Source organism: Miniopterus schreibersii (assembly GCF_964146895.1).
Source record: "Miniopterus schreibersii genome assembly, chromosome: 9".
Classification (NCBI taxonomy): domain Eukaryota; kingdom Metazoa; phylum Chordata; class Mammalia; order Chiroptera; family Miniopteridae; genus Miniopterus; species Miniopterus schreibersii.
Genome location: NC_138118.1, coordinates 27,143,834 through 27,157,838, shown reverse-complemented (window position 1 = coordinate 27,157,838; position 14,005 = coordinate 27,143,834). Strand labels below are relative to the sequence as shown.

Here is a 14,005-nt window from a genome sequence, read left to right as displayed (position 1 = left end):
AATTTGTCATCCTATTTATTTCTTGCTAAAACTAAATGTTAGGCAGCATATTCTGGAATGAAGTCTAGTACACTGGTTTTCAACAGGCGTGCCACAAGAATCTTTAAAACTTGCAAAACCAGGCTATTTAGTCAGGGACACTGACCTCTTTTCCCTTAGATTGTCAAATAAAAAAATTACAACAGACAATACAACAATAGCTGTATGGTGTGAATGAATCAAAATTATACCTATTTTTTTGTTAGATTGGCAAAAAATGTACTTTTTGGTGTGCCACAGCATTTTAGTAATTAGTTTATGTGTGCCATGAGATGAAAAAGGTTGAAAATCACTGGTCTAGTAGTGTTGAAAAGATACATTGAGGTTAGACATTGTACTCAGGTTTCTAAATGAGATGTACACTTTCTATGCCAACCGACAGAAAAGAGTGTTACTGTATCACTTAAGAATGCTTTCTGCTATAAGTAACTAAAAATATGAATAGCTGTGGCTTAAAACTAAGTGTGTATATGTCACATAAGGAAAAGTCTGGAGATGAACAGCTACTGGCATTGTTTTTACAGCTTAATAACAACAAAAGTAGCACCTTTTATTCTCTTGGCCTTTTAATCATACTTGTCACCTTCAGGTCACAAGATGACTTCTGTACATTAAGGCTCTATATCATATTCTAAGCAGGATTAAAGGAGCAAAGGGCCACAGTATATGTTTCTGTCTCTTTTCATAAGGAAGATAAAGCTTTCTTTGAAGTCTCATCCAACAGATATCCACTCAGGTCTCGGCTAGAACTAGGTCACATGCCTACCATGAACCAATCACTCATCAAGGAGACTAACATTACTATGGTGATCTAAACCAACTATAACTTATTTGTGAAACCAGAGAATTATTGCTATTAACTGGATAATGAAGATTCTGGGCAGAGAAATAGAACTGTGGATGTTGGGCAGGCAACACACAAGTCTTCAGTGAACATCTTGTGTGTTGTTATTTATGTGTTCTATATATCCAATACAATCACAGTTTTCACTAAGAGTCTAAAAAGGTATCTTTCCATAGAAACAGAATATGAAAGCATCATTGCTTATGAAATCCTAGATGTACTTAAAGTTTCCTTCTTGAAAATTCCTTATTCAGAAATAAAGTGTCCAGGTTTTTTAGACAAAAATGATCCATGTTTTTAAAACCTTGTGTACATATAAAAATTTTTTAAAAAAATATTGTCATCAGATACATATAAGATGAAATCTTCTGAGATTTACTGTATTAGCTCAGTATTATCAAAACACAACAAGACAGATTGCTTTTCCTGACGTCTGCTGCTAGATTTCTGTTAGCTTATGTTTCTGAAATTATAACATCATAAGTCAATGTTGCACAGAGGTATTTAATGTCATTTATAAAAATGTAGTAATATAAACTGTTGACTCCTTATAAAGCATCTATTAAGACACAGACATATCACTAAAGCACATTTATGTCTTTGGTCTTGAAATCTACATAATGATTCTTGCCAGAAGGACAACTTGTTCCATAGACTACAGAACAGAAAATCAGTTCTTGGAGCAGTAGCTCAACCTCATCTGAGGGATCCCATTCTAAGAAACTAAATGACACACGCACTTCTTGTGCTTTTGTTTGTTTATTTGGGGGTATTTTCTTTAAAAAAGCAAATCTCTAATTCCCGTTTTGGCTCAAATCTAAGTGAGCAGGTAAAGTTCTGGTCCAGCAAAGACCTGCCTCCTATAAGGCATAAGAGAAGTGAGTCCCTGAACAAATAGAACTCCAGAGTGATAGCTTTGATGAGGAATAATTAAACCAATGATGCACGGGAGCCATGAGCACATTGGGGATTGTCAGAGAGAGACACTATCATCCATTGAACAACAGACCTGCAGGACCCTTTGAGAGCAAGATGGTGTTGAAGTTCAGATGCAAGCAAGTCTAGTTGCCGTTTGCATTTGCTGTGGAATGTAGCAGCCAGGCTGATTGAAGATATGTGGTGGTAGCCGAAGCCGTGGTGGAAGAGCCCAAGACAGTTCCTAAGCCTGAATTCCAGTCCTATGTCTGCCTTTAAATGGGAAGGTATCCTTGATTCAGTCATCTGACAGCTTTGGCCATCAATTCTTCTGTCTCAAATGAGACTCCATTTCTTTAAGGATCCCTTCAGCTTGAAATATTTATGAATCTGCTGAAGCCACTATACTTAAATTGATATGGAATTTTGAACTGCGTTTAAATGCAATGACTGATTACTAGCAGAACTTTGTTGGGTTCAGTGAATTATCAGTATATGTCAAAAGATACAATAAGGGCATTTTATTTTATAATTCCCTCCTGTTTTTTACACCCTGGATAGATATACAGAAATGTCCATGTTCATGTTGTGAAAAGGACATTTCTCCTAACTTCACACAAAGATACCTTTCAAGTCATTGTCTCTTAGAAGGCAATGAGAGACTTACATGAGACTTAGAGATATGAATGGGATAGGTGGAAAAGGGATGTGTGAGAGAGATTAAGTTCCTAGGGAAGTTGTATGGAGCAGGGCTGTACCTAGGCCTGGGAATCAGGAAGTTACAGTGTTAATCTCAGCTTTTCCACTGATTCACTTGGGACCTTGAGAACGTCTGGCCCATTTTAATTGTTCTGCGCCTCAGTTTCCTTATCTGCCAGTTAGAGTGAAAGTCCTTGGCTGGGTGCCCAGGATTGTGAGAACATACTGTGCAGGGCCATGAAAATACAGTCAGTCCCCAAAATGGAAAGCATCCTAGTTACTAGATGTCCTAACCTAAAATGGAAATGTCAACAAGACTAATACCTTTAATAATCAAAATGTGAATGTTTTAGGAATTAATTGAATAAGAATACCATAAAGGGCTTGTCACCCTGGGAATATGTAATACATCAGACTTTAAGTAGGACAAGTTCCAGCCTTGCTACTTAGCATTTGGGTGACCTTGAGTAATTTCTTACCCTCCCACTGCATCCCCATCTGTATAATGGGGATATTGGAGTTCGTTTTAGAAGGCTGTGGTAAAGATCATTACAAATGGAAATTAATTCTTTTGAGCCACTGGTGGGGTTTGAATTCATAGCTACTATGTACTTTGCAGCTGGTAGTTTCTCTTACTACAGTTGTCACCCAGACAATCTTAGTCACCCAGAGCAAGGAATTTTTTAATGCTACTACATATTGAGCATTTACTGTATAGCAATGCTCTAACTCCATGCTAAGCACTTTACATAAATTATCTCATGTACCCTTCACAAAAACCTATTACTATTCCTGTTGCAGAAATGGAAGTAGAGAGAAACTAAACTTTATTTCTGGCTCCACTGTTTTCTTCACGTGCCTTGCTTTCTTTTCTCAGCTGCATCTAATTGGCTGTTCTCTTAAGCCACCTTATATTTTCAAGACTAAAGCAACAACTAACTGAATGTATTTATATAACATGTTATTTTTGTCATGTTGCTGTCCACCCCTGGAGACCTGCTGTAAATTCCCTTGGATAGTTGAGAATAAATCATGCTCACTGGCAGTTTCTGGAAAACACTGAAAAAGCAGCCATCTTGAAATTTTCTAAGCAACTAAAAGCTTAAGAATTTCCATTATTTTCATTGAAAACAGCATTTATATTTATGCTTAGAAAAATTAAGTTATTATCAAGAAATCTTATACACAGGCATATGTTCGTAGATCTCCACTAATAGTCAACGGTGTATATGACCATGTCGTGATGCTGTCCTCAAGCACCCTGCTGTGGAAATTCTTAGTTACCAAAAGGGTTCAATTCAGCAAACATTTTTTAATGTGCCTTTTAATTGTGAGATATTTGCCTTCAAGAAAATTTAAAAAAATATTTTTTTAAAACAATATGGTATTGAAGAAAGCATCTATATCTTTCAGACCAGATTCAAAACTCAAATCCACTTCTTATTTACCTGGACAATTTAACATTTTGAACTTCACATTCTATAAAATAGAAATAATATATTGCCAAGTTTCTGTGAGTTAAATGAGAAGAGTGTCTGATCATAACAGCCAGTCAACAAATGTTTGTGACTTCTCTTCCCTTGGAAAAGAACCTCAAGGCAAATGTGCTTAAAGTCTATTCTGTAAAGAGATAGGAACCCTTTGCTTCAGGAAAATCCTTCCAAAACTCCATTGGTAATAGATTCTTTATTTTCAAACAAAAGAAATGTGCTTTGTACATTGTACACTCAAAACATATATACCCATTTCAGAGCATTCATGGACCATCTTTTGATGCAAATTAAGAATGCTTGCTCTAATGTATTAATTTTGACTTCACCAAATCCTCTTACAAAACAAGGTTGTATTTTAAAAATAAAATTATTTCTGTATCTTGCAGTTCAATGAAGGAAAACAGCAGGCATTTATTTTTAATAGCTTTGGGAAAAGGCAGTGTTAGAACAAAACTCCATAGTAGGCAATTAAGTAAATTGCACAGAAACTTCATTAAATGATTGATCTGACTTACCACATATTTTGTACAACATTTTAAAAACACAAGTTAATGTTTAGTTCTGAGTCTAGATCTAAATGAGCAAAGAAAAAAATTAGAATGATAATAAGTCTATAAGTTCATTTACATAATTGTGGACATACCATTTTTACATATCACATTATTAGGACATTGGACAAGAGATCAAGAAACAGGATATTATAGAAAACATACTGTAACTATTGATAAGCATTATGAACTTTTTCCAAAAGATGTTTTATTGTGTTGACAGCAAGGTGGTTCCTTGGAACTGAGAGGCTCCATGGAATCACCGAATCCTGAGCGTGGCTGTATTGCTGCTAGCAGTAATCAACTTGTTTGAGGATCTACATTAGATCTCCTTTATATCTGTGAACACCAAGCAGTAGAGCTGGCTCTGTCCCACTTTGGGGAGTAATTGTTTTACCCAGTGCTTCAGTTTTTGTCTATATAAATTCCTCCACAGGGATAAAAGCTCTTGAGAATTAATTGTGTAGGTGAACATGTACTGCGGGAGAGAAAGCTACTGGGAAAGGGGCCATGTTTGCATTCTGGCCCCACATTTGTAAAATGACAACTTACCTTTCCAGATTGGTTTGAAACCCCAGATCACATGGAAACAATGCATGTAATAGCATTTGGTAACTCTTAAATGTTATGTGACTGCAAACTAATTTGATTACTACCTAGTGGTCACCAAAAAGGACTACTACATGATTTATTTGATGTGGACCACTGATACTTACATCTGTCCTTCAACTTTATTATTTCCTTATCTGTCAAGTAAAGTACATATAGTTAAAAAATGAAGCTCCCTCTTAACATTTTTTTAACTGCCTTCCTTTCTAACTTTCTTCTTGATGTTAATGTCACCTCTGTTCTCCCTAGAAGGCAAATTAAAAGCTCAAAGCTCATTTAGGCTTTTCTCTATCCCAACCTTGAGGTAACCAAGTCCTGTGGATTCTTCCTTTTGCATTCCTAAAATTCATTCTTTTTTTTTTTTCTTTTCTTTTCTCCATGGCCACTATTCCAGTTTTGGCCCTACCATCTCAAACTCGGGATACAGCAACAATCTCTCTGCCTTGAGTCTCTTTTCCCTTTTCCTCAGCCTCCACACTGCTATCAACTTAATCTTGATAAATGACTGCACTGATTGTGGCTGCAGGCTGCATTCTTTCTCTTCAACATCTTCAATAGACTTCCTACCCCCACTGTAAATAAAAAATATTGAGTCTGGCCTCAACAGTCTGGCCTTTCCAGCAGTGGCCATACAGGTCTATCTGCTTGTGACACTCACTGTATTATCCTTCCTTGTTCCTGGGTTCTTGCTCACACCATTTCCAAGGTCCCTTCTTCCTTCCTCTCCAAATCATAACCCATTTTCCAAGCCCTGATCAAGGCCCACCACCCCATGAAGATTTCTTGAGTCCTCACAATGATCTAATTTACTGAAGAAATTCTAATAGTGGAGTGTTCAAAAAGTCAATCAATTAACTAACTACACCTTAATATTGTTTGCATAGTTGTCTGAGTAAAGTTAACTTAAGTAGTGTAATTTTCTGAGTGCCTTGCATACTTATCCATGTTGCTAGGTTTTACTTGAAGGCAGGAATTTTATAATATCCATTTGGTTTCCCCTAGAACAGTGGTTCTCAACCTTTCACATAGTAAAGAAATACCTGAAGAAAATGTTAAAAGTCCTCCTGGAATCCACCCCAGAGATGCAACAAGATCTGGGTGGATCCCAAATATCTGTTTTTCCAACAAGCTTGAAGTGATGCTGCTGCTGCTGAGTACCTTCAAGCATCTCACTGTACATAAAAGCTAATGTATATTTATGGATGCTCAGTAGGGTTTTTTTTCTTTTTTCCACTATTTCAAGCTCACATACTATTCCTTCTTCCTTTTAGATTGACTTCGAAGATGTGATTGCAGAACCAGAAGGGATACACAGTTTTGACGGCATCTGGAAGGCTAGCTTCACCACCTTCACTGTGACCAAGTATTGGTTTTACCGCTTGCTGTCTGCCCTCTTTGGCATCCCAATGGCGCTTATCTGGGGGATTTACTTTGCCATTGTTTCTTTTGTGCACATCTGGGTAGTTGTACCATACATTAAGAGTTTCCTGATTGAGATTCAGTGCATCAGCCGTATCTATTCCATCTGCATCCACACCCTCTTTGACCCACTATTTGAGGCTTTTGGCAAAATATTCAGCAATGTCCGCATAAACGTACAGAAAGAAATATAATGACATTTCAAAGATAGAAGTATACCTGATTCTTTTTTTCCTTTTAATTTCCTTGATGCCAATATCAAGTTTTAAGTTGCTAGTACAGCAACAATATATGAGTGAATTTTCTTGGTTCATAACAAAGAAATCACTCTCTTAGTTTTCATAACTATTATTTGTCTCTTCTAAGCTATTTCATCTATTTTTTGGGTGGTCTGAATTTTTTAAACCCATTTAAAATGTTTTCCTTACATTTTTACTTGCATGTGGGTCATTGTTTTATTGGCTGAGTTATTAACCTATTCTTGAAAGATATTTTGAGAGAAATATGAAGTGCCTGCAACCTCAACTGCCTATTTTAAAATGTTGATAATTTTATGGTAAGGGAAGAATGCCAGGGTATGGCCATTGATTGTATAGGTATGTGGCTGGTTTTAAACAAATTCTTCCCTCACCATCTGAAGTGTTAGTGGGTTGCTCCCATTCATTTTAACGATCCAATGGAATCTAGTGATCTTTATCAAAGTAGAAAGCATACTCTGCATTCACACAATTTAATGCCTTACCCTTCTTGAAATTTTAACCTGTGATACTTTCTGTGCCTGAATATTTGTTACATAGATAATGAGGCTTAAGTGCCTTCCTGATCATCATATTTTCCTTCTCAAATGGACTCCAGCTGGTCAATTTTCATTAGGTCAGCAACCTCTGTGGAGACCAAAATTAGAAAATCCATTACTTACTTCTCCACACTTGTTTCTGACTCTGAGAACAGAGTTGGATGAAGCTCATGTCTGCACTTGATCACACAACATCTTTATCCATGTCAAGTATGGTCCACATCAGCCCCATGAAATGAATTAAGGTGGACAAATGGGCCTGAGTCCTATCTGGACTGGCAAGAGTGGAAGCCAACTTATCCTGCCCCTCATCAGCTGAATGAGGTCAGCATGTCTATTCAGCTTCGTTTATTTTCAAGAATAATCACCTTTTCTGACTCCAAACTAATCCATCACCAGGGTGTTTTAGTGGCTGAACATTGAGTTCCCTTTTCAGCTGATCAGTGGGCCTCTGGGGAGAGGCTTATAAAATGGAGGCCGTTGTGTGAGACTGTCAGAGTTGTTGCAAATGTGACCCCTTCAGAATAAAGCACTTGCAACCATCTGTTATGCTGTGACACATGGCCTCTCTCCCTGCCAGGAGCTTTGGACCTAATCCAAGCATCACTTTGCTCAGAGAAAAGATGGGGAAGAAGGCAATAGTTAAAGACTGAGACAGCTCTGCTGGAATAAATTAAAATTCTTCTAAACTCAAACTGAGGAATGTTACCTGTAAACCTGAGTCATACAGAAAGCTGCCTGGTACATCTAAAAGCTTTTTATTCCTCCTGCTCTTAAGATTCTGCCCTTGGGAAATTTATTTTTAACCTTGTTATGCTTTTACTTTTAGTTTCATACACTTGTTGGGAATCTGCTTGATGGTTTTTTTGTTTGTTTTTGCCTCTTCCAGTTTTCCTGACACTTTACTTACCAACTTGTTACCTACTTTGATCTTTTGCATTTAAAACAGACACTGGCATAAACATAGTTTTACTTTTCTAATCTGTATACATAACTGAAAATGTACTATACTGCATACTTTTTAAGTGTAAAGATATTTTTATCTTTACATGAGGAAGATCACTTGAGAAATTCTTTGTGATTCAATCTGTAAACTGTGTATCCCAAGACATGTCTGTTCTACATATATGCTTAGTTTCTTGTGCAAATCAAGAGCTGGTCCAAAAGATTGCTGAGGTTTTATATGCTTACTGATATATTTTACACTTTTGTATCCTGTAAAGGTTATAAGTCTACACAATAAAAATGTTAAACAGTTCTACAATAAGTTTTATTATTTTCCCCCAAAACAAGTGTATATGTGTCAGTGCTTGTGTGCATATGTGTGTGTAGTGTTGATGTACATAGTGTGTTATTTATAGGATGGTTGTGGGAGGTGGTAGTCTTCCACTTTTCAAGTATTATAGTCATTTAAGTGGGATCTTTCTTCTAAGGCCATCGCCATGCATGTGGTCCTTTAGATAAAAGTTATAATTCATACGAAAGATTTGTTAGCAGCTTACCCAATGCTTTATCATATGTCATCTAATTTGAGCCCCTAATACCTTTGTGTACTGGATATTAATATTCTCACTTAATAAACAACACATTCAGGGAGTAATGACTTGAATTTTGCAATGTCTTAACTGAATTTTTTTTTTAAAGGCACATTTTAGAACAAGTTATTTTTTTCGCCTTGGGTAAGTTTAAAATCAGAGCTTCTGTATTAGTCAGGGTTCCCCAGAGAAATAGAACCAATAAAAATATATGTATATCAAATATATATGAATATGTAAGGAATAATGTGTATTTAGGAGGTTTATTATAAGAAATTATTTTGCACAATTTATAGTGGTTAAGAAGCCTGAAGATTAGCAGGATGAGTTAACAAACTGGAAACTCAGGAGAGTTGATGATGTAGTTACAGCCCAAAAGCTGGCATGCTCCAAACCAGGAACAGCTGAAGTTTCAGTGTAAGTTCAAAGGCAGCAAAAATAAAAATTAAAAAATCCAGTTCAAAGGCAGGCAAGCAGGAGGAATTTCTCTTATTCAGGAAAAGTCCAGCCTTTTCATTCTACGCAGTCCTTCAACTGATTGGATGAGGCCCATCCACAATAAGGAGAGCAATCTGCTTTCCTCAGTCCACTGATTTAAATGTTAATCTCATACAAAAACACCCTCACAGAAACACCCAGAATAATGTTTGACCAGATATCTGGGTATAGGGAAAGTGAAAACACTTAGGCTTTCTCACCACCTTTCACAGCAGAAGGTTGCAGTAATGTAAATCTGATATAGCATAGTCATAACAGATGCCATGTTAGTTGACTAATGTATGACCCATAGTTGGTTGAGAGCTACTATTGTCCTGGCCCCTATAGGCCTGGCCCAAGACTTTCAGAGGTGCAGGTTTTGTGGTTTGTATGCCCTGCTGGCAGCCACCGGGAAGGCAGTTTCTCTGTACATCAGCCTGGCCATCAGGTGAATAAAAAGAATGTCTCATCCTCCTTCAGCTCGTGTTTCTTTGGACTGTCCCGGATCTAGAGCGAACCTCCCTGGCCCTGAGTGGCATTACATTTGGCATAGCCCTTGGCATGACACTTTTTTTGTCCTCTACATTGCACTGGGCATCCCAATCAAGTTGACATGCAAAATTAACCATCACAGTTTCCAAACAGAATTTTGCAAAGGTAATCTTCTAATTTCTCTCATCCTGAAATTCCTTTCATGTGGTCCTGCTCTTTGGTGGGCTCTCAAGAAAGCACTAAGGCTGCTTATTTAGTAACTCAGCCTGGTATTTATGTTGACCTAAAAATTCCATTTCTAGTATGCATTGTGGAGATGTGCTTCTGACCATAGCAACATTTGAGATTCTGGCCAAAGTCATTCCCCCAATTCAAACAGAATCAGTGAAGTGACTTTAAAGAAGGATTACCTTTCTATTGGTTTTAATATTTGAGTTTCTAAATGAATGTATATTAACTAAATCAAGATTTTATTTATTTATTTTAGTTCAGCCACACACATGAAACTGTTCCATTCTAGTTGCACAAATAACTACATGGCTTCAGACAACTTTTTTTTTTTTAATATATCTTTGTTGATTTCAGAGAGAGGAAAAAAGAGTGAGAGAGAGAAAGATAGAAACATCAATGATGAGAGAGTCGTCATTGATCAGCTACCTCCTACACGACCCCGACTGGGGATCGAGCCCTCCTGGGCATGTGCCTTGACAAGGAATTGAATGGTGAGTTCCGGGTTCATGGGTCAATGATCAACTGCTGGGCCACAGTAGGCATGGCTTCAGACAACTTTTACTCTATATTGAGAATAAACAGCTTTACACTTCACAGATTTTGTAAACGATAGTTACATAATAAAACACACCAGCTTACAAGAGTTGTACCCTGTCTGAATAGCTGACTCATACCTTCTCTGATGCAGGTCCTGATATTTAAATGTTTGGTTTATAAATTATAATTCATATTTATAAAATTGGGAATGGAGAGGAGAGGTAGAGAAAGACACACTTAACATAAAGAGTGAACAGCAATCATATGAAAAATTTATTAGTAATGAGGTAATAAAAATCAAAGCAATTAGACATCATTTTTGCCTAAGGTTGCAGTGAGCAAAAATAAAAATAATATCCAAATTGGTGAGGGTACAGGGAAACAAACACATTCATCGGTGCTTCGGAGCGTGCAATTGGTACAAGCCTTCTGGAGGACAATTACATGTACATATGATTGATCTAACAATTTCACTTACTAAATAAAAATAACAGAGGCATACCAAGGTTCATCATTAGTTTATTGTCAATAGTAGAAAATATTGGAAACAACATATTCAGAAATATGGAATCAGTTAAATAAAGTATGGTATATACATTTAATAGGCTACTAAATAGGCTTTTAAATATTTACATAGAAATATGTTTATAATATAATGTTAATTTAAAAAGTAAAGTTAAAAATTGTATGTAAAATATGCTGCTACTTTTTTGTTTAAAAAAATGGAGGGGTGGGGATTCAAATAATTACATCATTTCAAAGTGCCCATCAGGCATTATGTCATTTATACAAGATTTCAAAATGAAATTGATGTTCTTATTTTACAGATGAAATACAGATTTAGTGAGTCATTAATTATGTACAATAAGCATTGAAGCTCTTGTTTAATCCAGGCAAGTCTGACATCAAAGCCCTGATCCTTCCACTTTATCTTCTTGCTCTGTGTGAGTTCTGGGTCCTAAACTTTCCTCCTCTTTTTAAGGCTTCCTTTTCCTACTGGCTCATGGAATCATTTTGTGCACCGTGAAACACATAATAAGCAAGTAATGTGAGCAGAATTGGAGTAAACTTTAGCAATAGTTACATACTAGTAGTTAAAACTTATAATAATCTCTGCATGCCAAGCATTATTCCATACACTTTATTTGTTCTTTTTTTTTATTTTATTATTATTTTTTATATATCTTTATTGATTTCAGAGAGAGGAAAGGAGGAGAGAGAGAGAGAGAAACATTAATGCTGAGAGAGTCAGTGATCGAGCCCACAACCCGGGCATGTGCCCTGACCGGGAATCAAACCCCGATCGCCTGGATCCTAGGTCGACACTCAATAGCGGAGCCATGCCCAGCCGGGCTATTTGTCCATTTAACTTTCCCAATAACCCTATGTGGTATGTACTATCATTAGCACCTCAATGATTAGGAAATTTAGGCACAGAGAAGTCAAATAATTTGCCCAGGTCACACAGCGAATAATTGACATGGAATCTGGCTCAGAGTCTGGAATCTGAACCATTACAGTAAACAACAGAATTACTGTTAATGCCAACAATGTGAAAAATTAAATTGCTCTCACAGATTTACCCAAATTTTGATTTAAAGGTTTTAATATAATTTTAACTACATAAAAAATATTTAGTAATAGTGTATATTCAATTATATTTTAGTTTAATGACTTTTGGGACAATAAAATGACCAAGTGACAAGTTGATGTACAGACTCAAGGGTAGAAATTTCAATGATGGGAAGAAATGAAACTTTTAAAATAATAAGATGGCAGATGCCAGCTGAGTGGGGAATATTACACTCACCTCTTCCCAGGACCAAACTAGAATTACAACTGAAACATAGAGCAAGCAACCTACAACAAATTGAAGACTAGCTGAAAATAAGTTTTATAACAAATGATTTACAGAAGAAAACATATCCAGACTGGTAGGAAGTATGGAGATGTGAAAAGGGCTGGCCCTTCTCCTATAGAGGGTGACTGAGATTCTAGAGGGATATGTCAGCTGTGTGTGTGGGGGGGTCCTCCTGAGAAGCATGAGGTCTCAACCCCAAGCCAGGCTCCCAAGCTCATAGTACCAGAGGCAAGAAGAAGCACTCACATAACATCTGGCTGTGAAAATCAGCAGGGAGTCTGTCTGCCAGGAGAGACCGGGAGTCTGCTGGAGACACAGGCATACTATTAAAGGACCAATGCACAAAATCTCATTTGAAGCCACTCACCCTGAGCTCCAGCAGAAGGAGGGCAGAGCAGACTACAGTTATGTGAGGGGAGAATCTAAGGTTTGTGGCTCTGGGGACTGAGCTGAATGGACAGCAGCCAAGATGCCTGTGCTGAGTCACTCTCCCACACTGCTGATGCCACCTTTCTTGGGTGAGCACTCTTCTCCATATGGAATCAGCCTGGGGAAAGCAATAGTCCCACCCTCTGGACTCCCTGTCACCCCACCTTTCATAGTTTGCACCCTGCTGAGAGGTCAGCTGCCTGGGCCAAGGTGTAGAGGTCTGGGCAGTCTCAAGGGGTGTCAGTAATTGAGTTGTATAGCTTTGGGACAAGGGCGAGTCTCCCCAGTTTCCCGTAAAACTGACTAGCACCTCTCCCTCAAAAGAAATCCTCTAGCCCCACTATCCAGGCCCTGGCAGCCCCACCCTCCTAACTTCTGGTGGCTCCACCCTGCTGAGGTCTAGGCAGAATCTCTGACAGACTGAGTTATGTGGCTCTGGGGCGAGGGCCACTACTCCCACCTTCCCCCAAGGCTGACCAGCACATCCCTCTCATGGGAAATCCAACTCCCAGCAGCCTTGCCCTGCTGAGATCGGGCTCCTGGCATAATTTGAGAAAGACTGGGTTGTGTGGCTCCAGGATAGGGGTCATTTTTCCCTTGCAAGCATGAATGGTGCAGAGATCTCCCCTCAAACAGTAAAATCTTATTCTGTTTGAGCCTGAAAAACTCTGTGGCCTCAATTTGATGATTTGTTGAGACACCAACCCACCACAAAGGCGTGGGAAGACCCAGAAAGTAGCAGCTAGACTTGGTATACCCTGGGGCATTTGCTGAGTAGCCTCAAACTCAGCACAGACACCAAGTTTCAACCTGTATCAGTCTGGTGAACACCATTCGCCCCTACTCACTAGGTGACTCACTAGGAACCTACCTCATGCAACTCAAGTACCACCAAAGGTTTTTCTTTGACTAAGCCTAACAGGCAGCTGGCAGGCAGAGGTAGATCTTGGGGTGCCTTGGGACTTTCGCTGATCTTCCCCCGAGCCAGGTGCTGGTAAAAGTCAATCTTAGTGTACAGCTTTGTTCTTCCACTCACATCCAGCTCAGCACAGGTAGTCACAAATTATAGATCACTTTGGAG

General features: G+C 38.1%; 1 protein-coding gene across 3 annotated transcripts in view; it reads left to right on the top strand.

The window, feature by feature from the left end:
* CAV1 (caveolin 1) overlaps positions 1-8,626 on the top strand; it is a 48,742-nt gene extending 40,116 nt beyond the window's left edge. For all 3 annotated transcript variants that reach the window (XM_081146613.1, XM_081146612.1, XM_081146614.1), the window contains one exon: positions 6,419-8,626. In XM_081146613.1, coding sequence (XP_081002739.1) covers positions 6,419-6,760 — 342 coding nt within the window. In that variant the 3' untranslated portion in view covers positions 6,761-8,626. The remainder of the gene's footprint in view (positions 1-6,418) is intronic.
* The last annotated feature ends 5,379 nt before the right edge of the window (positions 8,627-14,005 follow it).